This window comes from Argopecten irradians, chromosome 12 (assembly GCF_041381155.1).
Source record: "Argopecten irradians isolate NY chromosome 12, Ai_NY, whole genome shotgun sequence".
Classification (NCBI taxonomy): Eukaryota; Metazoa; Mollusca; class Bivalvia; order Pectinida; family Pectinidae; genus Argopecten; species Argopecten irradians.
Window position 1 is genome coordinate 2,492,126 of NC_091145.1, and position 27,744 is coordinate 2,519,869.

The 27,744-nt window shown below is 40.0% G+C and overlaps 1 protein-coding gene across 3 annotated transcripts; it reads left to right on the forward strand.

The window, feature by feature from the left end:
• LOC138336775 (carbohydrate sulfotransferase 11-like) lies at positions 1-27,372 on the forward strand. 3 transcript variants are annotated; one of them, XM_069286336.1, is made up of 6 exons: positions 2-60; positions 4,405-4,585; positions 4,871-4,889; positions 7,958-8,034; positions 24,193-25,235; positions 27,058-27,372. In XM_069286336.1, the coding sequence occupies exons 2-5, from the start codon at positions 4,496-4,498 to the stop codon at positions 25,084-25,086; spliced, it is 1,080 nt and encodes a 359-aa protein (XP_069142437.1). In that variant the 5' UTR covers positions 2-60; positions 4,405-4,495; the 3' UTR covers positions 25,087-25,235; positions 27,058-27,372. The 3 variants fall into 3 exon arrangements, with proteins under 3 accessions (XP_069142436.1, XP_069142437.1, XP_069142435.1); XM_069286335.1 differs by lacking the exon at positions 4,871-4,889 and having other exon boundaries at positions 1-37; positions 4,405-4,604; XM_069286334.1 differs by lacking the exon at positions 4,871-4,889 and having other exon boundaries at positions 4,405-4,604.
• Positions 27,373-27,744: the final 372 nt, after the last annotated feature.

A 27,744-nucleotide genomic window follows, 5' to 3' on the forward strand; every position in this document is an offset into this window, starting at 1 on the left:
CGGACACTCAATTTCAGCAGCAGGTCCACTGACAAAAGTAAGTTTGGAAAGCAAAATCTTGTAAGTTCAGGGGCTATTTTGGTTGAAACAATTTATGAATCGTTTTCAGACAATCTTAATATTTTGCAATCTTTAAATGCACTAGATTTACCTTTCTGAAAGATTTAGAGTTAAATCGGCCCAGAGTAAATCGGTCTACTTGGCCAAGTTAGACCGCTCATTGTTGTTGTAACAGAGTAAGCTTACCTCATATACAGAGTTAATTACTCTTACCAACATTCCTATTTATGCTAATCCATGGTGTAAATTTATTTTAATTAGAATATTGATAAATTATTCAATTTTAACATTTTTTCAATGCTTATACATGTATGTAAGATATCAATATTTAATGATGTGATAAAATAATATATATACATTTTTAATAATATATTTTAAACAGTTTATGGATAGTCTGTATCTTAATAATTCATTTATTGAATCGCTCTTTTTATTGAAATTATGTGATCTATAAACATGATATGTATTTGTTTTATGCATTGTATTTGATGTAATAGAGTACATCAAGGCCGAAATAAGCTTTGAAGTAACGTTTCACATCTTGGCGTATTTTACATCGCGCATAGATATGAAATATTACTTTAAATCTAATTTCAAATTAGATGGAAGATACCTTAAATTCTTTTCGAAATTGTACATGATTTGAATATTGCCAATCAATCAAGTATAAAGTAATTTTAATGTAAATTGAAGTTTTTTTTATGCATAAATGTTTTAATTGTTAGTCTTCATCGCAATGCCTAATCCCATTACCGCAACATCATTTTTCATAACCGAAACAAAAATTCATTTAAGCATTGAATGATGTTACTATTTTTTAACTTGATAGGAGTATGAAAGAAATTTTGTTTGCAAACTGTGTGAATCCACGTAGGGGATTCTCACAAAAGCTTGCAAACAAAATTTATTTCATAACCCTATGAAGTTGAAAAATAGTTACATCAATGCTTATGATTAATTTTTCAGACTACTTGATAACATAAAGTACGTTTAAACGTACGATTCTTTTGATTTTCCAATGGATTGTTTTTTTTAGCTCACCTGGTCCGAAGGACCGAGTTGAGCTTATATATTTATAATTATGGGATACCGCAGCGTCCGGCGTCAACAATCGACTTCTTCTCCATAACCGGTGGTCTGATTTCAACAAAATTTGACTGGTAGCATCCTTATGGGTTACTAAATGAAAATTGTACAAATGATGGGGCTGACCCCCCAGGGGCCTGAGGGGCAGGGCCAAAAGGGGTCAATTTGGCTATTTCCATATAAACGACTTCTTCTCTGAAACCAAGCATGGGATAGCACCCATATTGCAATGGTAGCATCCTTATAGGGTGGGGATTCAAAATTATAAAAAATGATGGGGCTGACCTGCCGGGGGCCTGAGAGGCTGGGTCAAATGGGGTCAATTTGGCTATTTCCATATATAAACGACTTCTTCTCTGAGACTAAGCATGAGATAGCACTCATAATGCAATGGTAGTATCGTTATAGGATGGGGATTCAAAATTGTACAAATGATGGGGCTGACTCCCGGGGGGCCTGAGGGGCAGGGCCAAAAGGGGTCAATTTGGCTATTTCCATATAAACGACTTCTTCTCTGAAACCAAGCATGGGATAGCACCCATATTGCAATGGTAGCATCCTTATAGGGTGGGGATTCAAAATTATAAAAAATGATGGGGCTGACCTGCCGGGGGCCTGAGAGGCTGGGTCAAATGGGGTCAATTTGGCTATTTCCATATAAACGACTTCTTCTCTGAAACTAAGCATGAGATAGCACTCATAATGCAATGGTAGTATCGTTATAGGATGGGGATTCAAAATTGTACAAATGATGGGGCTGACTCCCGGGGGGCCTGAGGGGTGGGGTTGAAAGGGGTCAATTTGGCTATTTCCATATAAACGACTTCTTCTCTGAAACCAAGCATGGGATAGCACCCATAATGCAATGGTAGCATCCTTATAGGGTGGGGATTCAAAATTGTACAAATGATGGGGCTGACCCTCGGGGGGCCTGAGGGGTGGGGTCGAAAGGGGTCAATTTGGCTATTTCCATATAAACGACTTCTTCTCTGAAACCAAGCATGGGATAGCACCCATAATGCATTGGAAGCATCCTGATAGGGTGGGGATTTAAAATTGTACAAATGATAGGGCTGACCCCTAGGGGTCCTGAGGGGCGGGGTCAAAAGGGGTCAATTTCCATATAAATGACTTTTTCTCTGCAACTTAACACAGGATTACGCTCGTAATGCAATGGTTACATCCTTATAGGGTTTGGATTCAAAATTTTGCAAATGATGGGGCTAACCCCCCAGGAGACTGAAGGGTGGGGTCAAAAGGGGTCAATTTAGCTATTTCCATATAAACTACTTCTTCTCTGCAACTAAGCATGGAAGAGCACTCATAATGCAATGGTAGCATCCATTTAGGGTTGGGATTTGCAATTGTACAAATGATAGGGCTGACCCCCGGAGCCTTAGACGGCAATAGATGTGGGATCAAAAAGGTCAATTAGGCTACTATTTTCATATAAATTACTTTGTCTCTGAACCTATGTTTTGGATAGCATATTTGTATGGTATCAATAGCATCAATGTATTGTTGTGATTCAAAATTAAACATTGGGAGTCAGTTTTGCTTATTTTTCTAATTGTCAGAGTCTTGTGATAATTACTAAAAAAAAACCAAGTGAGCAATACAGGCCCTGTGGGCCTCTTGTCTTAATCAATACGCAACGTCGACGTCTAATGTGACGTCATGATTACATCAGATTTTCGTGCCATTCTCGGAAATTTTCTTCATAGTATATGAAGAAAAAGAATTTGTCAATCAGAGAGTTGCATTTATTATGAAAACAAATTGTGGAAAGACAATTACTGTATACTTTAATGCAAACTCTTTACAAAGCATATATTAAACCTTGTGAAATCGGACAAACTTTTGCATTTAGTTGACATTTCAATATTTTTTCTCTTCATCCCAGTTTCTTGCAGTGAAAAACAGAAGGAGACTTTATTCAACCTTATATAACCAGGGATTTAATTCCTACAGAATTTGTACCAAAGTTTCTGATCTTGTGAAAAACTTAACAAAATTGTTAACAACAAGGTTGTTATTCGTTTGATTGAGGACAAAACTGATAAAAAGTTTTTGAGTAGGCACTGATTTTATCGAGTCGGTCGGGTCACCGGAAACACAAATATTTTTTTTTTTTTGTATGCAATATGGCCTTACTGTTAGGATGTTGCTGGGAAACGTAACAGGATCAATCTAGGTTTTGGAGGGAAACTACCCTTTTTCAAAATACGTGAAAAGTTGGGCGAAATATAGGGGAATTTGAGTCTTCTTATTTTGGTCCAAATTATATTCATTTTGACGAAATATTTTATGGTATATGATTCATAAGAAATGTAGAACAATACATTAATGCCATATTTTGCTTCTTGGTTATGTAAAAGAATTAGCCTGAGTGAATTGTCCCTTTAAGCTTGATAATGAAAAATTTGAGTTTATCATAAAATATACAGTAGCTGTATGATACATTTGAAGAAATTTGCAAACAAAAGTATAAAAAAATTGATGAAAAATAAGTCACAGGGGAAATTGTGTTACAAAAACGGTCATTTTTATCTTCAAATGAGGAATTTTCAAATATTATATAGACTCTTAAAAATAACTGGAATTTACTAAATGTCTTCTGATTTTATTCTGGATGTAATTAAGCACCCTTACTAATTGGGTTGAATATATATAATTAACAAGGGTAATTTGTACATGTTCATATAATTTTTAGGGGTATAATACTAGACAGGTTTTCAATGAGTATTTTACCCATGTACGCATCTTAAATGGAGCACTGTCTGAGACTCTGCAAAATTGTCAGTTTTGTTTTACGCTAATTACTGTGCATTTTTAAGACATTTGCAAAGATATTGGGCCTTTAAATGTCATACTCTTAATTTCTTAAACAGATATAGCTAAATTAGGATGTTAGGTTAGTTATTGTTACCCAGTTTGAGATCCTATTTGCTAAGGGTACATGTACGTACCACCAATTCTTAAAACAGTTCAAATGCACCAAAGGAACCGGGACAGTCAAACACTAGTGGGAGTACCTATATACTATATCAATTGAGCCACCTGTTTGCTACCGATCGAAAAAAATTGTACCCTTCGGGTTCACAAAATGTTGTAATTCCTCTGGGGACATATATGACTCATGAGGTATTACTAAAAAAATTTAACCCTCGCAATTTAAAAAATAGTATAATGCAGATCTAGAGGCTACTGCAGGGTAACACCACTAATAGATAATAAAAGTTTTGTTTTTACTTTCAGATATTGGTATAAAGATATGCAGTACATCTTGATTTTTCGATATACAGACTGACATGGAATGAAATACAAGAAATGCTAAAAAGAGATCAAAATGTTGAAATCCAAGAAACTGTTTTTAATGGGTATAGCAGTAGTTGGCATATTGGTACCGCTGATGTTTTTGAGTCAAACAACAGGGAACGTCGGGTCTCACAGGAGAGGTAAGTCAAACAACAGGTAACGTCAGGTCTCACAGGAGAGGTAAATCAAACAATAGAAAGTCAGGTTTTACAGGAGAGGTAAGTCAAACTACAGGTAACGTCAGGTCTCAACGGAGAGGTTAGTCAAACAACAGGTAAACTCAGGTCTCACAGGAGAGGGAAGTCAATTTGCAATCAACACGGAATGTCTGGTCTCACAGGAGAGGTAAGGCAAACAACAGGGAACGTCAGGTCTCACAGGAGAGATTAGGCAAACAACAGGTAAGGTCAGGTCTCACAGGAGAGGTAAGTCAAACAACAGGTAACGTCAGGTCTCACAGGAGAGGTAAGTCAAACAACAGGTAACGTCAGGACTCACAGGAGAGGTAAGTCAAACAACAGGTAACGTCAGGTCTCGCAGGAGAGGTAAGTCAAACAACAGGTAATGTCAGGTCTCACAGGAGAGGTAAGTCAAACAACAGGTAACGTCAGGTCTCACAGGAGAGGTAAGTCAAACAACAGGTAACGTCAGGTCTCACAGGAGAGGTAAGTCAAACAACAGGTAACGTCAGGTCTCACAGGAGAGGTAAGTCAAACAACAGGTAATGTTCAGGTCTCACAGGAGAGGTAAGGCAAACAACAGGTAACGTCAGGTCTCACAGGAGAGGTAAATCAAACAACAGGTAATGTCAGGTCTCACAGGAGAGGTAAGTCAATTAACAGGCAACATCAGATCTCACAGGAGAGGTAAGTCAAACAACAGGTAACGTCAGGTCTCACAGGAGAGGTAAGTCAAACAACAGGTAACGTCAGGTCTCACAGGAGAGGTAAGGCAAACAACAGGTAAAGTCAGGTCTCACAGGAGAGGTAAGTCAAAAAACAGGGAATGTCTAGTCTCACAGGAGAGGTAAGGCAAACAACAGGGAACGTCAGGTCTCACAGGAGAGGTAAGTCAATTAACAGGTAACGTCAGGTCTCACAGGAGAGGTTAGGCAAACAACAGGGAATGTCAGGTCTCACAGGAGAGATAAGGCAAACAACAGGTAATGTCAGGTCTCACAGGAGAGGTAAGTCAAACAACAGGTAACGTCAGGTCTCACAGGAGAGGTAAGGCAAACAACAGGTAACGTCAGGTCTCACAGGAGAGGTAAGGCAAACAACAGGGAATGTCAGGTCGCACAGGAAAGTTAAGTCAAACATCAGGAAACGTCAGGTCTCACACGAGAGGTAAGTCAAACAATAGGTGATGTCAGGTCTCACAGGAGAGGTAAATCAAACAACAGAGAACGTCAGGTCTCACAGGAGAGGTAAATCAAACAACAGAGAACGTCAGGTCTCACAGGAGAGATAAGTCAAACAACAGGTAACATCAGATCTCACAGGAGAGGTAAGTCAAACAACAGGGAACGTCAGGTCTCACAGGAGAGGTAAGTCAAACATCAGGAAACGTCAGGTCTCACAGGAGAGGTAAATCAAACATCAGGAAACGTCAGGTCTCACAGGAGAGTTAAGTCAAACAACAGGTAACGTCAGGTCTCACAGGAGAGGTAAGTCAAACAACAGGTAACGTCAGGTCTCACAGGAGAGGTAAGTCAAACAACAGGAAACGTCAGGTCTCACAGGAGAGGTAAGTCAAACATCAGGAAACGTCAGGTCTCACATGAGAGGTAAATCAAACAACAGGGAATGTCTGGTCTCACAGGAGAGGTAAATCAAACAACAGGGAACGTCAGGTCTCACAGGAGAGGTAAATCAAACAACAGGTAATGTCAGGTCTCACAGGAGAGGTAAATCAAACAACAGGGAACGTCAGGTCTCACAGGAGAGGTAAGTCAAACAACAGGGAACGTCAGGTCTCACAGGAGAGGTAAATCAAACAACAGGGAACGTCAGGTCTCACAGGAGAGGTAAATCAAACAACAGGTAATGTCAGGTCTCACAGGAGAGGTAAATCAAACAACAGGGAATGTCAGGTCTCACAGGAGAGGTAAGTCAAACAACAGGGAACGTCAGGTCTCACACGAGAGGTAAATCAAACATCAGGAAACGTCAGGTCTCACAGGAGAGGTAAGTCAAACAACAGGGAACATCAGGTCTCACTGGAGAGGTAAGTCAAACAATAGGGAACGTCAGGACTCTCACAGGAGATTCAAGTGCAACATAGATATTACAAATGTAATGCTTAAAAATGGTTCTGGACCCAAAAATCAGCATGCGAATAACCTGAAAACCTCACAATCTGGATTGAAATATCAGTAACAGATTATGTTATTGAATAATTGAATAAGTAAACAAAATATCTGCATCTCGACGGTATGAGCATAGGGCATTGTAAAAGGATAATTGAGATACCACTGTATTGTTCATGTACCTAGAGATAATTTATAATTTTGGTAATGTACTACAGATATATGAAAAAGGTGTAAAAGCATGTGACACATGTAAATATTTGCACCGTAAAATGCATTGGTGCTTATACCGGGTCAGTAACATTTGAGATCTTAATTTTATGTTTCTGTTAAGTTTGTAGAGGTTGTAATAAGTGTCATCAAAGAAGATATATGTAGGTCACTTAATTTGTCCTTGAATGGGGCAAAAGCGCTCGAGCTCATGTAACTTGTCAGTCGTTTCTGTTTATATTTCTTATACGTATATTCATTGTATGTAAATATATGGAAAAAAACCAAATATAAAACAAATCTACTTTCTTGAGCACTTTCGCAGCTAAAGCCTATTCAGGGGATGATTTTTATTCAAAACAATAAACAACGATAAACAACATCTTGTGAAGAGCTGTGGTAGCTGTGGAAGCGCTCTGGAAAGCAGATTTTTTTTTTCATATTTTATTCCATTACAAGGACATACTACATTTATTTTTATTCATTGTATATAACTAAATGTCACCTACGTCAGAATAGGTTAATATGTCTATCCAGGATTATTTTATGAGCAAAAATTAAGTTTCCCCATGAAAAATATGACGTTATGCTCACATGACAATTTATACCTACCCGCTGTGATTGAGTTATTGAGATGTCCGGACATATTACCACAAACCCTCCACCTCTGGGTTGTGAGTTTGAATTCCATGTGGGGCAGTTGCCAGGTACATGTACATGTACTGCCTGCTGGTTGGGGTTTTTTCTCTGCATACTCCGGCTTTTATTTTTTCCACCATGATCCGTTAAACCTAGCATGCACCTAAATGACCCTGGCTGTTATTATGACGTTAAATTAATCCAACCAACTAAACCTATACCTTCAGGACAGACAACTCTGTGACATGCTTAAGTAAATTACCTACTTTATGTAGCTGAATATCTTGCTTATACTGATAATTACATCTGATGATAGCAGTAATGTTTCCATTTCAGGACCAAAAACGAAAGTTGTAGCTAGATTCCGTGACAATGTTTCAGAAGGTAACAAGACATCTGTTGCAAGTCCACAGGTAAATGTTACAGGCTAACAATACTAAGCTATTTTGTGTTATATTTACTAGTTGTATGTATAAACGTATATAGAGTTTGTGGAATAAGTGATAATAAGACATATGATATGGCAGTAATTAGGGCTAACACTGAAAAAAGATACTACACATGTGTTTTTTTTTATTACTGAGTTTTTGTTTTGGTGTGAAATTACTTACAGCTTCATAACACACACTTTAAAATTGACTGACGACTACATTGGCTAAATAGCCACAGCAATACACAAAACTCAAAATATGTAACCACAAAAAGTTGTTCAAGTGCACTATAAGTACTTGACCCTTGGAACAGTGACCAAGTTGATGATTACATAGCCAAATGTTAATAGCTAATACATGCAGATCACAAACCCAACAGTAACACAGAACAGCCATGCCATTAATGTCCACACACAAACCCAACAGTAACACTGAACAGCCATGTCATTAATGTCCACACACAAACCCAACAGTAACACTGAACAGCCATGCCATTAATGTCCACACACAAACCCAACAGTAACACTGAACAGCCATGCCATTAATGTCCACACACAAACCCAACAGTAACACTGAACAGCCATGCCATTAATGTCCACACACAAACCCAACAGTAACACTGAACAGCCATGCCATTAATGTCCACACACACTAAACCCAACAGTAACACTGAACAGCCATGCCATTAATGTCCACACACAAACCCAACAGTAACACTGAACAGCCATGCCATTAATGTCCACACACAAACCCAACAGTAACACTGAACAGCCATGCCATTAATGTCCACACACAAACCCAACAGTAACACTGAACAGCCATGCCATTAATGTCCACACACACAAACCCAACAGTAACACTGAACAGCCATGCCATTAATGTCCACACACAAACCCAACAGTAACACTGAACAGCCATGCCATTAATGTCCACACACAAACCCAACAGTAACACTGAACAGCCATGCCATTAATGTCCACACACACAAACCCAACAGTAACACTGAACAGCCATGCCATTAATGTCCACACACAAACCCAACAGTAACACTGAACAGCCATGCCATTAATGTCCACACACAAACCCAACAGTAACACTGAACAGCCATGCCATTAATGTCCACACACAAACCCAACAGTAACACTGAACAGCCATGCCATTAATGTCCACACACAAACCCAACAGTAACACTGAACAGCCATGCCATTAATGTCCACACACAAACCCAACAGTAACACTGAACAGCCATGCCATTAATGTCCACACACACAAACCCAACAGTAACACTGAACAGCCATGCCATTAATGTCCACACACAAACCCAACAGTAACACTGAACAGCCATGCCATTAATGTCCACACACAAACCCAACAGTAACACTGAACAGCCATGCCATTAATGTCCACACACAAACCCAACAGTAACACTGAACAGCCATGCCATTAATGTCCACACACAAACCCAACAGTAACACTGAACAGCCATGCCATTAATGTCCACACACACAACCCAACAGTAACACGTAACAGCCATGCCATTAATGTCCACACACACAAACCCACAGTAACACTGAACAGCCATGCCATTAATGTCCACACACACAAACCCAACAGTAACACTGAACAGCCATGCCATTAATGTCCACACACAAACCCAACAGTAACACTGAACAGCCATGCCATTAATGTCCACACACAAACCCAACAGTAACACTGAACAGCCATGCCATTAATGTCCACACACAAACCCAACAGTAACACTGAACAGCCATGCCATTAATGTCCACACACAAACCCAACAGTAACACTGAACAGCCATGCCATTAATGTCCACACACAAACCCAACAGTAACACTGAACAGCCATGCCATTAATGTCCACACACAAACCCAACAGTAACACTGAACAGCCATGCCATCAATGTCCACACACAAACCCAACAGTAACACTGAACAGCCATGCCATTAATGTCCACACACAAACCCAACAGTAACACTGAACAGCCATGCCATTAATGTCCACACACAAACCCAACAGTAACACTGAACAGCCATGCCATTAATGTCCACACACAAACCCAACAGTAACACTGAACAGCCATGCCATTAATGTCCACACACAAACCCAACAGTAACACTGAACAGCCATGCCATTAATGTCCACAAACCCAACAGTAACACCCAACATTAATGTCCACACACAAACCAACATAACACTGAACAGCCATGCCATTAATGTCCACACACAAACCCAACAGTAACACTGAACAGCCATGCCATTAATGTCCACACACAAACCCAACAGTAACACTGAACAGCCATGCCATTAATGTCCACACACAAACCCAACAGTAACACTGAACAGCCATGCCATTAATGTCCACACACAAACCCAACAGTAACACTGAACAGCCATGCCATTAATGTCCACACACAAACCCAACAGTAACACTGAACAGCCATGCCATTAATGTCCACACACAAACCCAACAGTAACACTGAACAGCCATGCCATTAATGTCCACACACAAACCCAACAGTAACACTGAACAGCCATGCCATTAATGTCCACACACAAACCCAACAGTAACACTGAACAGCCATGCCATTAATGTCCACACACAAACCCAACAGTAACACTGAACAGCCATGCCATTAATGTCCACACACAAACCCAACAGTAACACTGAACAGCCATGCCATTAATGTCCACACACAAACCCAACAGTGTAACACTGAACAGCCATGCCATTAATGTCCACACACAAACCCAACAGTAACACTGAACAGCCATGCCATTAATGTCCACACACAAACCCAACAGTAACACACTGAACAGCCATGCCATGCATTAATGTCCACACACAAACCCAACAGTAACACTGAACAGCCATGTCATTAATGTCCACACACAAACCCAACAGTAACACTGAACAGCCATGCCATTAATGTCCACACACAAACCCAACAGTAACACTGTACAGCCATGCCATTAATGTCCACACACAAACCCAACAGTAACACTGAACAGCCATGCCATTAATGTCCACACACAAACCCAACAGTAACACTGAACAGCCATGCCATTAATGTCCACACACAAACCCAACAGTAACACTGAACAGCCATGCCATTAATGTCCACACACAAACCCAACAGTAACACTGAACAGCCATGCCATTAATGTCCACACACAAACCCAACAGTAACACTGAACAGCCATGCCATTAATGTCCACACACAAACCCACAGATAACAGTAACACTGAACAGCCATGCCATTAATGTCCACACACAAACCCAACAGTAACACTGAACAGCCATGCCATTAATGTCCACACACAAACCCAACAGTAACACTGAACAGCCATGCCATTAATGTCCACACACAAACCCAACAGTAACACTGAACAGCCATGCCATTAATGTCACACACACAAACCCAACAGTAACACTGAACAGCCATGCCATTAATGTCCACACACAAACCCAACAGTAACACTGAACAGCCATGCCATTAATGTCCACACACAAACCCAACAGTAACACTGAACAGCCATGCCATTAATGTCCACACACAAACCCAACAGTAACACTGAACAGCCATGCCATTAATGTCCCACACACAAACCCAACAGTAACACTGAACAGCCATGCCATTAATGTCCACACACAAACCCAACAGTAACACTGAACAGCCATGCCATTAATGTCCACACACAAACCCAACAGTAACACTGAACAGCCATGCCATTAATGTCCACACACAAACCCAACAGTAACACTGAACAGCCATGCCATTAATGTCCACACACACAAACCCAACAGTAACACTGAACAGCCATGCCATTAATGTCCCACACACAAACCCAACAGTAACACTGAACAGCCATGCCATTAATGTCCACACACAAACCCAACAGTAACACTGAACAGCCATGCCATTAATGTCCACACACAAACCCAACAGTAACACTGAACAGCCATGCCATTAATGTCCACACACAAACCCAACAGTAACACTGAACAGCCATGCCATTAATGTCCACACACAAACCCAACAGTAACACTGAACAGCCATGCCATTAATGTCCACACACAAACCCAACAGTAACACTGAACAGCCATGCCATTAATGTCCACACACAAACCCAACAGTTAACACTGAACAACTATGCCATTAATGTCCACACACAAACCCAACAGTAACACAGAACAGCCATGCCATTAATGTCCACACACAAACCCAACAGTAACACAGAACAGCCATGCCATTAATGTCCACACACAAACCCAACAGTAACACTGTACAGCCATGCCATTAATGTCCCACACACAAACCCAACAGTAACACTGAACAGCCATGCCATTAATGTCCACACACAAACCCAACAGTAACACTGAACAGCCATGCCATTAATGTCCACACACAAACCCAACAGTAACACTGAACAGCCATGCCATTAATGTCCACACACAAACCCAACAGTAACACTGAACAGCCATGCCATTAATGTCCACACACAAACCCAACAGTAACACGAACAGCCATGCCATTAATGTCCACACACAAACCCAACAGTAACACTGAACAGCCATGCCATTAATGTCCACACACAAACCCAACAGTAACACTGAACAGCCATGCCATTAATGTCCACACACAAACCCAACAGTAACACTGAACAGCCATGCCATTAATGTCCACACACAAACCCAACAGTAACACTGAACAGCCATGCCATTAATGTCCACACACAAACCCAACAGTAACACTGAACAGCCATGCCATTAATGTCCACACACAAACCCAACAGTAACACTGAACAGCCATGCCATTAATGTCCACACACAAACCAACATAACACTGAACAGCCATGCCATTAATGTCCACACACAAACCCAACAGTAACACTGAACAGCCATGCATTAATGTCCACACACAAACCCAACAGTAACACTGAACAGCCATGCCATTAATGTCCACACACAAACCCAACAGTAACACTGAACAGCCATGCCATTAATGTCCACACACAAACCCAACAGTAACACTGAACAGCCATGCCATTAATGTCCACACACAAACCCAACAGTAACACTGAACAGCCATGCCATTAATGTCCACACACAAACCCAACAGTAACACTGAACAGCCATGCCATTAATGTCCACACACAAACCCAACAGTAACACTGAACAGCCATGCCATTAATGTCCACACACAAACCCAACAGTAACACTGACAGCCATGCCATTAATGTCCACACACAAACCCAACAGTAACACTGAACAGCCATGCCATTAATGTCCACACACAAACCCAACAGTAACACTGAACAGCCATGCCATTAATGTCCACACACAAACCCAACAGTAACACTGAACAGCCATGCCATTAATGTCCACACACAAACCCAACAGTAACACTGAACAGCCATGCCATTAATGTCCACACACAAACCCAACAGTAACACTGAACAGCCATGCCATTAATGTCCACACACAAACCCAACAGTAACACTGAACAGCCATGCCATTAATGTCCACACACAAACCCAACAGTAACACTGTACAGCCATGCCATTAATGTCCACACACAAACCCAACAGTAACACTGAACAGCCATGCCATTAATGTCCACACACAAACCCAACAGTAACACTGAACAGCCATGCCATTAATGTCCACACACAAACCCAACAGTAACACTGAACAGCCATGCCATTAATGTCCACACACAAACCCAACAGTAACACTGAACAGCCATGCCATTAATGTCCACACACAAACCCAACAGTAACACTGAACAGCCATGCCATTAATGTCCACACACAAACCCAACAGTAACACTGAACAGCCATGCCATTAATGTCCACACACAAACCCAACAGTAACACTGAACAGCCATGCCATTAATGTCCACACACACAAACCCAACAGTAACACTGAACAGCCATGCCATTAATGTCCACACACAAACCCAACAGTAACACTGAACAGCCATGCCATTAATGTCCACACACAAACCCAACAGTAACACTGAACAGCCATGCCATTAATGTCCACACACAAACCCAACAGTAACACTGAACAGCCATGCCATTAATGTCCACACACAAACCCAACAGTAACACTGAACAGCCATGCCATTAATGTCCACACACAAACCCAACAGTAACACTGAACAGCCATGTCATTAATGTCCACACACAAACCCAACAGTAACACTGAACAGCCATGTCATTAATGTCCACACACAAACCCAACAGTAACACTGAACAGCCATGCCATTAATGTCCACACACAAACCCAACAGTAACACTGAACAGCCATGCCATTAATGTCCACACACAAACCCAACAGTAACACTGAACAGCCATGCCATTAATGTCCACACACAAACCCAACAGTAACACTGAACAGCCATGCCATTAATGTCCACACACAAACCCAACAGTAACACTGAACAGCCATGCCATTAATGTCCACACACAAACCCAACAGTAACACTGAACAGCCATGCCATTAATGTCCACACACAAACCCAACAGTAACACTGAACAGCCATGCCATTAATGTCCACACACAAACCCAACAGTAACACTGAACAGCCATGCCATTAATGTCCACACACAAACCCAACAGTAACACTGAACAGCCATGCCATTAATGTCCACACACAAACCCAACAGTAACACTGAACAGCCATGCCATTAATGTCCACACACAAACCCAACAGTAACACTGAACAGCCATGCCATTAATGTCCACACACAAACCCAACAGTAACACTGAACAGCCATGCCATTAATGTCCACACACAAACCCAACAGTAACACTGAACAGCCATGCCATTAATGTCCACACACAAACCCAACAGTAACACTGAACAGCCATGCCATTAATGTCCACACACAAACCCAACAGTAACACTGAACAGCCATGCCATTAATGTCCACACACAAACCCAACAGTAACACTGAACAGCCATGCCATTAATGTCCACACACAAACCCAACAGTAACACTGAACAGCCATGCCATTAATGTCCACACACAAACCCAACAGTAACACTGAACAGCCATGCCATTAATGTCCACACACAAACCCAACAGTAACACTGAACAGCCATGTCATTAATGTCCACACACAAACCCAACAGTAACACTGAACAGCCATGCCATTAATGTCCCAACACACAAACCCAACAGTAACACACATATTAATGTCCACACACCACATATGACAGCCATGCCATTAATGTCCACACACAAACCCAACAGTAACACTGAACAGCCATGCCATTAATGTCCACACACAAACCCAACAGTAACACTGAACAGCCATGCCATTAATGTCCACACACAAACCCAACAGTAACACTGAACAGCCATGTCATTAATGTCCACACACAAACCCAACAGTAACACTGAACAGCCATGCCATTAATGTCCACACACAAACCCAACAGTAACACTGAACAGCCATGCCATTAATGTCCACACACAAACCCAACAGTAACACTGAACAGCCATGCCATTAATGTCCACACACAAACCCAACAGTAACACTGAACAGCCATGCCATTAATGTCCACACACAAACCCAACAGTAACACTGAACAGCCATGCCATTAATGTCCACACACAAACCCAACAGTAACACTGAACAGCCATGCCATTAATGTCCACACACAAACCCAACAGTAACACTGAACAGCCATGCCATTAATGTCCACACACAAACCCAACAGTAACACTGAACAGCCATGCCATTAATGTCCACACACAAACCCAACAGTAACACTGAACAGCCATGCCATTAATGTCCACACACAAACCCAACAGTAACACTGAACAGCCATGCCATTAATGTCCACACACAAACCCAACAGTAACACTGAACAGCCATGCCATTAATGTCCACACACAAACCCAACAGTAACACTGAACAGCCATGCCATTAATGTCCACACACAAACCCAACAGTAACACTGAACAGCCATGCCATTAATGTCCACACACAAACCCAACAGTAACACTGAACAGCCATGCCATTAATGTCCACACACAAACCCAACAGTAACACTGAACAGCCATGCCATTAATGTCCACACACAAACCCAACAGTAACACTGAACAGCCATGCCATTAATGTCCACACACAAACCCAACAGTAACACTGAACAGCCATGCCATTAATGTCCACACACAAACCCAACAGTAACACTGAACAGCCATGCCATTAATGTCCACACACAAACCCAACAGTAACACTGAACAGCCATGCCATTAATGTCCACACACAAACCCAACAGTAACACTGAACAGCCATGCCATTAATGTCCACACACAAACCCAACAGTAACACTGAACAGCCATGCCATTAATGTCCACACACAAACCCAACAGTAACACTGAACAGCCATGCCATTAATGTCCACACACAAACCCAACAGTAACACTGAACAGCCATGCCATTAATGTCCACACACAAACCCAACAGTAACACTGAACAGCCATGCCATTAATGTCCACACACAAACCCAACAGTAACACTGAACAGCCATGCCATTAATGTCCACACACAAACCCAACAGTAACACTGAACAGCCATGCCATTAATGTCCACACACAAACCCAACAGTAACACTGAACAGCCATGCCATTAATGTCCACACACAAACCCAACAGTAACACTGACACAGCCATGCCATTAATGTCCACACACAAACCCAACAGTAACACTGAACAGCCATGCCATTAATGTCCACACACAAACCCAACAGTAACACTGACAGCCATGCCATTAATGTCCACACACATAACAGTAACACACAGCCACATTACACACACAACCCAACAGTAACACTGAACAGCCATGCCATTAATGTCCACACACAAACCCAACAGTAACACTGAACAGCCATGCCATTAATGTCCACACACAAACCCAACAGTAACACTGAACAGCCATGCCATTAATGTCCACACACAAACCCAACAGTAACACTGAACAGCCATGCCATTAATGTCCACACACAAACCCAACAGTAACACTGAACAGCCATGCCATTAATGTCCACACACAAACCCAACAGTAACACTGAACAGCCATGCCATTAATGTCCACACACAAACCCAACAGTAACACTGAACAGCCATGCCATTAATGTCCACACACAAACCCAACAGTAACACTGAACAGCCATGCCATTAATGTCCACACACAAACCCAACAGTAACACTGAACAGCCATGCCATTAATGTCCACACACAAACCCAACAGTAACACTGTACAGCCATGCCATTAATGTCCACACACAAACCCAACAGTAACACTGAACAGCCATGTCATTAATGTCCACACACAAACCCAACAGTAACACTGAACAGCCATGCCATTAATGTCCACACACAAACCCAACAGTAACACTGAACAGCCATGCCATTAATGTCCACACACAAACCCAACAGTAACACTGAACAGCCATGCCATTAATGTCCACACACAAACCCAACAGTAACACTGACACAGCCATGCCATTAATGCTAATGTCCACACACAAACCCAACAGTAACACTGAACAGCCATGCCATTAATGTCCACACACAAACCCAACAGTAACACTGAACAGCCATGCCATTAATGTCCACACACAAACCCAACAGTAACACTGAACAGCCATGCCATTAATGTCCACACACAAACCCAACAGTAACACTGAACAGCCATGTCATTAATGTCCACACACAAACCCAACAGTAACACTGAACAGCCATGCCATTAATGTCCACACACAAACCCAACAGTAACACAGAACAGCCATGCCATTAATGTCCACACACAAACCCAACAGTAACACAGAACAGCCATGCCATTAATGTCCACACACAAACCCAACAGTAACACTGAACAGCCATGCCATTAATGTCCACACACAAACCCAACAGTAACACTGAACAGCCATGCCATTAATGTCCACACACAAACCCAACAGTAACACTGAACAGCCATGCCATTAATGTCCACACACAAACCCAACAGTAACACTGAACAGCCATGCCATTAATGTCCACACACAAACCCAACAGTAACACTGAATACCCATCATTTGAACTGATGTATTACCATAGTTATATGTGTCTAATTAACACAAACATGCATATAAAATAATTAATTCTGCTTATGGTACATGCACAATCTGTATTTGATTCTATATAGGCCATGATAGTCCATAGTGCCATGGAATATATTCAGGACGAAATTAATGATCTTTTTTTTATTTTTATCTTGAATTAAAATAAGAAATGCAAACTTGTCAAAGGTGGTAATGGAGTAGAGTCGGTAACTTTTGTTACCGAAGAAAATACTAATTAGTATTCTTCTGTTTTTTGATAAATAAGAAATAGTATTCGTCAGCGGTGGAGCATCTTTAATAGTAATACAAAATGTAGATGATACATTGTACTAGTTGAAAGTTTAGTTATTTATTGAACTATCACATATATGTTGTGAAATCCTTCAAATATAGCTTATCATATATCTTAAAGGGACAATTCAATAAGGCTAATTCTGTTATATAACCATGAAGCAATATATGACATAAATGTATTATTAGCTCACCTGCCCAAAGGGCAAGTGAGCTTATGCTATGGTGCAGCATCCGTCCTCCGTCCCTCGTCCGGCTGTCCAGCTGTCCGGTGTCAATTTTCCATTTAAACAACTTCTTCTCCAAAACTTGGAGACCTAGAGTCCTGAAATTTGACTTATAGCATGCTGGGATGAAGGGCTACCAAGTTTGTTCAAATGAATGACCTTGACCATCATTCAAGGTCACAGGGGCCAAATAGGTGAAAATCTTTAACAGACTTCTTCTAAATAACCAAGAGGCCTAGAGACCTGAAATTGGGCCTGTGACATGCTGGGATGAAGGGCTACCAAGTTTGTTCTAATGAATGACCTTGACCTTCATTAAAGGTCACAGGGGTCAAATAGGCTGAAATATCTTGTTAAGACTTCTGCTTCATAACCAAGAGGCCTAGAGACCCGATACTTGGCATGTAACATGCTGGGATGAAGGACTACCAAGCTTGTTCAAATGAATGACCTTGACTTTCATTCAAGGTCACGGGGGTCAAATAGGCTAAAATCTTTAAACGACTTCTTTTTAATAACCAAGAGACCTAGGAACCTGATATTAGGCCTGTGACATACTGGGATAGAGAGCTACCAAGTTTGTTCAAATGAATGACCTTGACCTTCATTCAAGGTCACAGGGGTCAAAAAGGCTAAAATCTTTAAACGACTTCTTCTTAATAACAAAGAGCCTAGGGACCTGATATTAGGCCTGTGGCATGCTGGGATCAAGGGCTACCAAGTTTGTTCAAATGAATGACCTTGACCTTCATTCAAGGTCACAGGGGTCAAAAAGGCTAAAATCTTTAGACAACTTCTTCTTAATATCTAAGAGGCCTTGGGACCTGATATTGGGCCTGTGACATGCTGGGATCAAGGGCTACCCAGTTTGTTCATAGAATGACCTTGACTTCCATTCAAGGTCACAGGGGTCAAATAGGCTAGAAAATTTTAACGACTTCTCCTTAATAACCAAGAGGGCTAGAGACCTGATATTGGGCATGTGGCATGCTGGAATAGAGGGCTAATAAGTTTGTTCAAATGAATGACATTGATCTTCATTCAAGGTCACAGGGGTCAAAAAGGCTAAAATCTTAAGCAACTTCTTCTTAATAACCAAGAGCCTTTGGGACCTGATATTGGACCTGTGACATGCTGGGATCAAGGGGTACCAAGTTTGTTCAAATGAATGACCTTGACTTTCATTCAAGGTAACAGGGGTCAAATAGGCTAAAATCTTTTAACGACTTCTCCTTAATAACCAAGAGGGCTAGAGATATGATATTTGGGCATGTGGCATGCTGGGATAGAGGGCTATCAAGCTTGTTCAAATGAATGACCTTGACCTTCATTCAAGGTCACAGGGGTCAAATAGGCAAAAATCTTAAAACAACTTCTTCTTAATAACCAAACAGCCTACGTGTAGCTAGGGACCTGATATTATGCCTGTGGCATGCTGGGATAGAGGGCTACCTAGTTTGTTTAAATGAATGACCTTGAACTTCATTCAAGGTCACGGGTCAAAAAGGCTAAAATCTTTAAAGGACTTCTTCTAAATAACCAAGAGGCTTTGGGACCTGATATTAGGCCTGTGACATGCTGGGATCAAGGGCTACCAAGTTTGTTCAAATGAATGACCTTGACCTTCATTCAAGGTAACAGGGGTCAAATAGGCTAAAATCTTTAAAGGACTTCTCCTAAATAAGCAAGAGGGCTAGAGACCTGATATTGGGCATGTGGCATGCTGGGATAGAGGGCTATCAAGCTTGTTCAAATGAATGACCTTGACCTTCATTCAAGGTCACGGGTCAAATAGGCAAAAATCTTAAAACAACTTCTTCTTAATAACCAAACAGCCTATGTGTAGCTAGGGACCTGATATTATGCCTGTGGCATGCTGGGATAGAGGGCTACCAAGTTTGTTTAAATGAATGACCTTGAACTTTATTCAAGGTCACGGGTCAAAAAGGCTAAAATCTTTAAAGGACTTCTTCTAAATAACCAAGAGGCTTTGGGACCTGATATTAGGCCTGTGACATGCTGGGATCAAGGGCTACCAAGTTTGTTCAAATGAATGACCTTGACCTTCATTCAAGGTAACAGGGGTCAAATAGGCTAAAATCTTTAAAGGACTTCTCCTTAATAAGCAAGAGGGCTAGAGACCTGATATTGGGCATGTGGCATGCTGGGATAGAGGGCTACCAAGCTTGTTCAAATGAATGACCTTGACCTTCATTCAAGGTCACAGAGATCAAATAGGCAAAAATCTTTAAACGACTTCTCCTTAATAACCAAACAGCCTAGGAACCTGATATTGGGCCTGAGGTATGCTGGGATCAAGGGCTACCAAGTTTGTTCAAATGAATGACCTTGACCTTCATTCAAGGTCACAGGGGTCAAAAAGGCTAAAATCTTTAAACAACTTCTTCTTAATAACCAAGAGGCCTAGGGACCTGATATTGGGCAGTTTGTTCAAATGAATGACCTTGACTATCATTCAAGGTCACAGGGGTCAAATAGGCTGAAATCTTTGAAAGACTTCTCCTTAATAACCAAGAGGGCTAGAGATCTGATATTGAGCATGTGACATGCTGGGATAGAGGGCTATCAAGTTTGTTCAAATGAATGACCTTGACCTTCATTCAAGGTCACAGGGGTCAAAAAAGCTAAAATCTTTAAACGACTTCTTCTTAATAACCAAACAGCCTAGGGACCTGATATTGGGCCTGAGGCATGCTGCGATCAAGGGCTACCAAGTATATTCAAATGAATGACCTTGACTTTCATTCAAGGTCCAGTGGTGGTTGAAATCTTTAAAAGACCTCTTCTTAATACCCAAACAGTCTAGTGACCTGATATTGGGCCTATGGCATGCTGGGATCAAGGACTACAAAGTTTGTTCGAATGAATGACCTTAACATCATTCAAGGTCAAAGGGGTCAGATAGGCTAAAATCTTTAAACAACTTCTTAATAACCAAGAGGGCTAGAGACCTAATATTGGGCATGTGACATGTTGGGACGTTACAAAGTTTGTTCAAATGAATGACCTTGACTTAAAAACCAAAAGGCATAGGGACTTGATATTGGGCCTGTGGCATGCTGGGATAGAGGGCTACCAAGTTTGTTCAAAAGAATGACCTTGACCTTCATTCAAGGTCACAGGGGTCAAGTAGGCTAAAATCTTTAAATGACTTCTTTTTAATAACCAAGAGGCAATGCCTCTAATGTGCTTAGGGATGATATAAATTATTATTTACTCTTTTTGTTAAGTATGAACCATGTATAATTACCAGATTGCAGGTGAGCGATTCGGGCCCATTGGGCCCTTGTTCTATATTCCTAATGAAACATATAATAAGAAGTATATTTACAAAATCCACGATATTGTCAAGTATTATGATTGATATCGTTGAAATTTTTAATCATTGATCATTACGATTAAGCAGGTATAACATGTATGCTGTACCCATACCCGAGCCAAAGTCATGTATGTTAATCAAATGTAATACATAACCACTGAGGAGTTGGTGAAATGATATTTATAGACAAGAACATGCACCTAATAACGTAAACACACTACTGTAAGACCAATTTGAGTAGTTCTACACAAAAATATCTTTACTTCACTGGCAGGAGTCAGGGTTCGGCATACAAGAGTCAGACCACAATGTGTAATGGCGGACAGTAAGGGAGTTTGAACATTTCATATACATTTCACTACAGTGGACTTTTCTGACATACGAGGGATGTTCCAAAATTATTGTTACTTTGGTGATTTCTCTTTGATAGAAGTAATTCTGATCATTTTACTTTGCCCTGTCCCTCGAAGTACTCCCCCTCTGCATTTATGCATTGTTTCAACCGATCGATCCACTTTTGGAAACAGTTTTCGTACTCTTGAATTGGTATACTCATAAGATACTGGTAAATGGCAGAGCCAAGGGCATTTCTTGATTTATATTTTGTTTCAGACAGGTGAAATTTTAGTTTGGGGAACAAGAAAAAGTCACAGGGGGCCAAGTCTGGTGAATATGCAGGGTGGGGGAGGACAGTGACCTTTTCTGCCTTCAAAAACTCCGTTACAATGCGCGCCTTGTGTGCTGGCGCATTATCATGTAAGAGCCTGAGGTACTTCAATCCTGTCTGTGGGCGGCGGCGTTTGTAGACTTTCTTAAGTTTTCGAAGTACAACGTCTCTATAATACTTCGCTGTGACAGTTTTGCCTTTTGGAACAGCATTTTGAAAGATTGGACCCTTGTTATCAAAGAATTTGACATACAAAACCTTCCTCACGGTGCGTATTCTTTTAGCAATGCTAGGGCGTCTGGCGTTTTTGTTTGCCCAGATTTGATTAGAGCATTTTCTTTTGGGTTCGCAAAAATACACCCATGTTTCATCACCTGTGACCAAATTATCAAAAGCTTTTTTGCTGTATTTTGGGTATTTCTTCAATAAGGATTTGGCCTTGTCAACCCGGGACCTCTTTTGGTTGTCAGTTAGTAAATGAGGTATTCATCTGGCATTGATCTTGCCCAGCTTAAGATGTTTCTTTAAAATGCAATGAATACGTGCTAAAGACAAGCCTGTCATTTTAGCTAACTGCCGGACAGTGTACCTTGCATCTTTTTCAAGGATTTGCCGAATTAGTTCAATGTTATGCTTTGTTGTTGTTGTTGCAGGGCGACCTGTGTGGGCAGCATCTTTAAGCTGCTGGTGCCCGACTTAAATCGAGCAACCCACCTACAAATAGTCATATATGACATTTGACCCTTCCCATATATATCACACACCTCAAGATGAATATCCACCGGCTTTAAGCCAAGTAGAGACCTACCTTTGATAAAGGCCCTAATTTCAATTACGTTTTCAACTCTCTTGCCAACCATATTTGTATAGAGTGTAACGAGTGCGCTACAAAACAATGTACACAGCACCAAGGTCAGTGTAATTGTGAGCGAGATATTTACCTATATCACGCTTCAGATATCACGCTATCGCCACGAGGTAGTTTTAAGCCCATTTAGCACGATTTCCACGAGATATTGCGCAAGTAACATTAATTTCGGAACATCCCTCATATCACAGTAAAACCAACTAATCTAATTTCCATTAGAACTGGTTTGTTTCCGATATATACGGGTATGCAAATTAAACTCTTAGACTGAATTCTCCCTTTAAGCAATTTTTTTTTAATTTCATTTGGGTTAATTAAAATCTAAAATATTTTACAAACTGTGAATCTGTATATAAGATTCTCACCAAAGTAAACATTCCGTCAAAGTTCTTCTCATTGTGAAATATAAAAGTATATTAAGTGAAATCAGGGCTTAAAATTGATTTATGAGACTACAAAATAAATAGCTTTCATGTACAATTTCATACGATTATTGCAACACACAATGTCAATGCCTTTATTGTGACGTTACCAAAAACATCTCTTTTTGTGCCATCAAATATTTTTGATTTTGTTTTTGACATTTCATCTTTTGTTTTTCGTAGAATTTATATACAAACATGTCGTTGGATGTAACACAGCAAGAGCGACTGTCTACCCTAAAGCGTGGCTGCAAAGTACTGGAGAAGAAAGGTCTTGTTCCTGACAGTGTGAAAGCCAGACACCTCAACCACATCCTTGTCGACGACACATATCAAGTAATGTTCTGCTACATTCCAAAGGTTGCTTGCACCAACATGAAACGGGTATTCCTACTCCTTACGGGTAAAATGAACACCACTAATCCTCTCGACATCAAAAGTAACGATGTGCATTTCACACACGATAAACACTTGAAATATCTTAGTGATTACAGCTCAGAAGTTGAGATCAATTACAGAATAAAAAGTTACAAAAAAGTTATATTTGTGCGAGAACCTTTAGAAAGATTGTTATCTGCATATAGAAATAAGTTCATGGAAAAGAGTGAATATTTCCACAGGAGATTTGGTCGAAGGATAATCCGAAGATATCGTGATAATCCGTCTGAATCCTCTGTTGAGTTGGGAAATGATGTGCAATTCATAGAATTTGTCAAGTATATTACAGACTCGAGCACGATAATGGAGGAAGGATATAATGAGCACTGGGATCATTACTCCAGTCTGTGTCACCCATGTCTGATTCAGTACGACTACATCGGAAAATACGAAACTATCGACGAGGATACCGACCAAATCCTTCGAGATCTTCGTATCGATAAGATCATCAAATTTCCTGCTCGCGGGGCAACATACAAGAGGAAAAAAACAATAGACACTATGGCAGACTTCTATGGATCAATTCCTCCTTCTGATTTAAGGTTGTTATGGAAGATCTATGTAAATGATTATAAACTCTTTGGATATCCCTACCCTGAAGTTTTGAAGCAATTTCTACCTTACTCCCCTCATCATTGATAATGTAATCAACTACTGTAAATCAACTCATTTTCGCGACGACTTTAATTTTGTGTTTTATTTCCCAATTATTTTTTCACGTCAATTTAATTTTGTGACTTAGAGTTATATGATTCTTCTGTAGCTTTAGCTGGGACATTTTTGTGATGGTTAATTTTTTTTTATTATGTTCAAACAATCCCATGCCATTAATGTCCACTTTAACAATCCGTCCAAACAAGTAACCTGAAATGTACATGCCATTAATGTAATTTAGAATTGTTAAACAGCCACCATTGATAGGCACTACATGTTCATGTCATGACTTTGTCATCTCAATGGGTTAACCCAATGGTAAAATTTCAAACAAATTCTTTGAATAGCACCATGATATTACTAGGACCTTATAAATTGTGTGAGTTTAATGCCATTTCACCCTAACCTGGTTCAACTTTTTGTATTAAATTGAAATTTTGCGTTGCCCCAAATAGGTCAAGGGGTGCATTAAAAGGCTGAATTTCTTCTTAATAACAAACTTCTTCTGAAAACCACCTTGTAATTATAGCACCCATAATGCAATGCAGCATCAGGGTGGGGTGGGAGGCTTCACAAATTGTAAACAAAATGATGGGGCATCTGTTAATGAGTTGAGGGGTGTCAAATGGGGTCATTTGGCATTTAATTTAATAATTCTTTAGCCAATCCTTAATTCATTAATAACCATTACAGCATGAGAGATAGCACTTATAATCAAATTTGTAGTATCATTAGGTCCAATGGGGATTCAAAATTGTACAAGAATGTCTGCTGACCCAACGTTTGAGAGTTTGAATCCTTAGACCTACACATGTCAAAAGGGTGTCAGTTTGTTCATAATGTCCCAATTATTTTCAAGGTCAAAGGACTGAATACCTGAAACATTAATAGACAACTTCATACCCAAATTAAATCCTTATATGTGGTTACATGTATTCAAAAAGTTAACAAATGAACAAATGAATAACCTGACTAGTATTTAAAACCCCAGGGGCTGTTTTTAACGAAACTAGTATAATTTTATTTCCATATAAATGACTTCTTTCTACAAACTCAAGCATGATAGCAGTCCATAAATGCAATATAATTTATTAGGTTGGGGATTCAAAATTTAGGGACATAATGTTTTTTTAATGACTTGAATCTGTATTGGATTCACATGATTAAACTAATTCAAATTATGCAAAGGTCAATTGAAAAACTTAATTTGGCTATTTCAATATCCAAATAAAAATAATTAAGACTTCTTTTTTCAAAACCAAAGCATTGGGAATATTATAATGAAAACCGGTATAAATCTGACACAATGGGATGATTCAAAATTGTACAAATGATTGGGCATCCTGTACCAGTATACCGGGGGCCACTGAGGGCCAGTCATGGTAATATATTCCATTTGATTTGTGAAAACGAACTTCTTCAGTAACTGAAATTTGTAAGGAAAGTGCATGCAGTAATTTTGGTGGCATGGATGAATTTTATAACACAGAATTCTTTAATTTGCAAAAATGAACTGTGACTTGGGCACATTCATTAAAGTTCCACAACAGGCCTAAAGGGAAGGGCGGGGTCAAAAGGTCAAGTCCAAAGTTCCCGAAAAACATTTAACAAATTTTTCCACGAATACAAGAGTACTTAGTAACCTAGAATATCCTTATACATGTTTGGATAACAAGAATAAATTTTGCACAATCGCCATTTATGAGGCTGACTTATCATTGGGGCCTGAAGGGTGGGTTCAAATAATTAGAAAATTATTTTACCTTTAATAACCTTTTTACTGCACTACTACAGAATGGAAAGAAGACCTGTCCACTTTGTTTCCGTTGTGAACACATGCTGGAGAATTCCTACGTGGGAAAAAACGAATTGTCACAAACAACATGTAAGAAAATCCTTCAGAAAAAGAGGGATCTTCATAACCTAAAAAGGTATCTGATCAAATTAAAAAAATAGGTTAATTTTTTTTTATTATTTTCTATCGTTCGTGAAATATCCAAAGTTAAATCACATGAAGATAAGTTGGTGTACTGTATCACTCGTTGAGCAGGTTTAGATTGTTCAGAACTGTTCTTCCTTTATCCATTATGCATATTTCTTCATGTGGAAGAGGAGTGGGTGTGTGATTTCACCCTAATGGTATTTTGATCCTGAGATTTTGCCCCGGAGGTCATTTTACCATTGGGGGTCAAAATACTATACTACACCTGTAATTTAGAGTTAAGAGGTGAACATCATCATTGGTGGCTAACTTTAATATTGGACAAAGATGCAGATGCAGAGAGTTAGCAGTATTTTACTTTAATTTTCATTCTTTTGATATTGTTTAATTTTTTTCAAAGAAGTGTCAGTATACGTATTTGATTTCATACCATTATATTTTAGTGTATTGTTGGATTTTCTGTTTTGCTTTTCTTTCTGTTATATATTTTACAATTGACAAGGTACATGTATATCTAATGTTTAAGAAAAAAGAAATTTTTGGAACCATATCTGATTCATTTAGTTATTGATACCGTAATAAAATCCAATGCTACATTTGAATGCTATGGTCAGTCCAATATATCCTAAGATGTGTGAAATTACAGAAATGTTCTTGTTTGAACCAATGCCATATAATTTTTTTTTTTTTTGTCCACATGG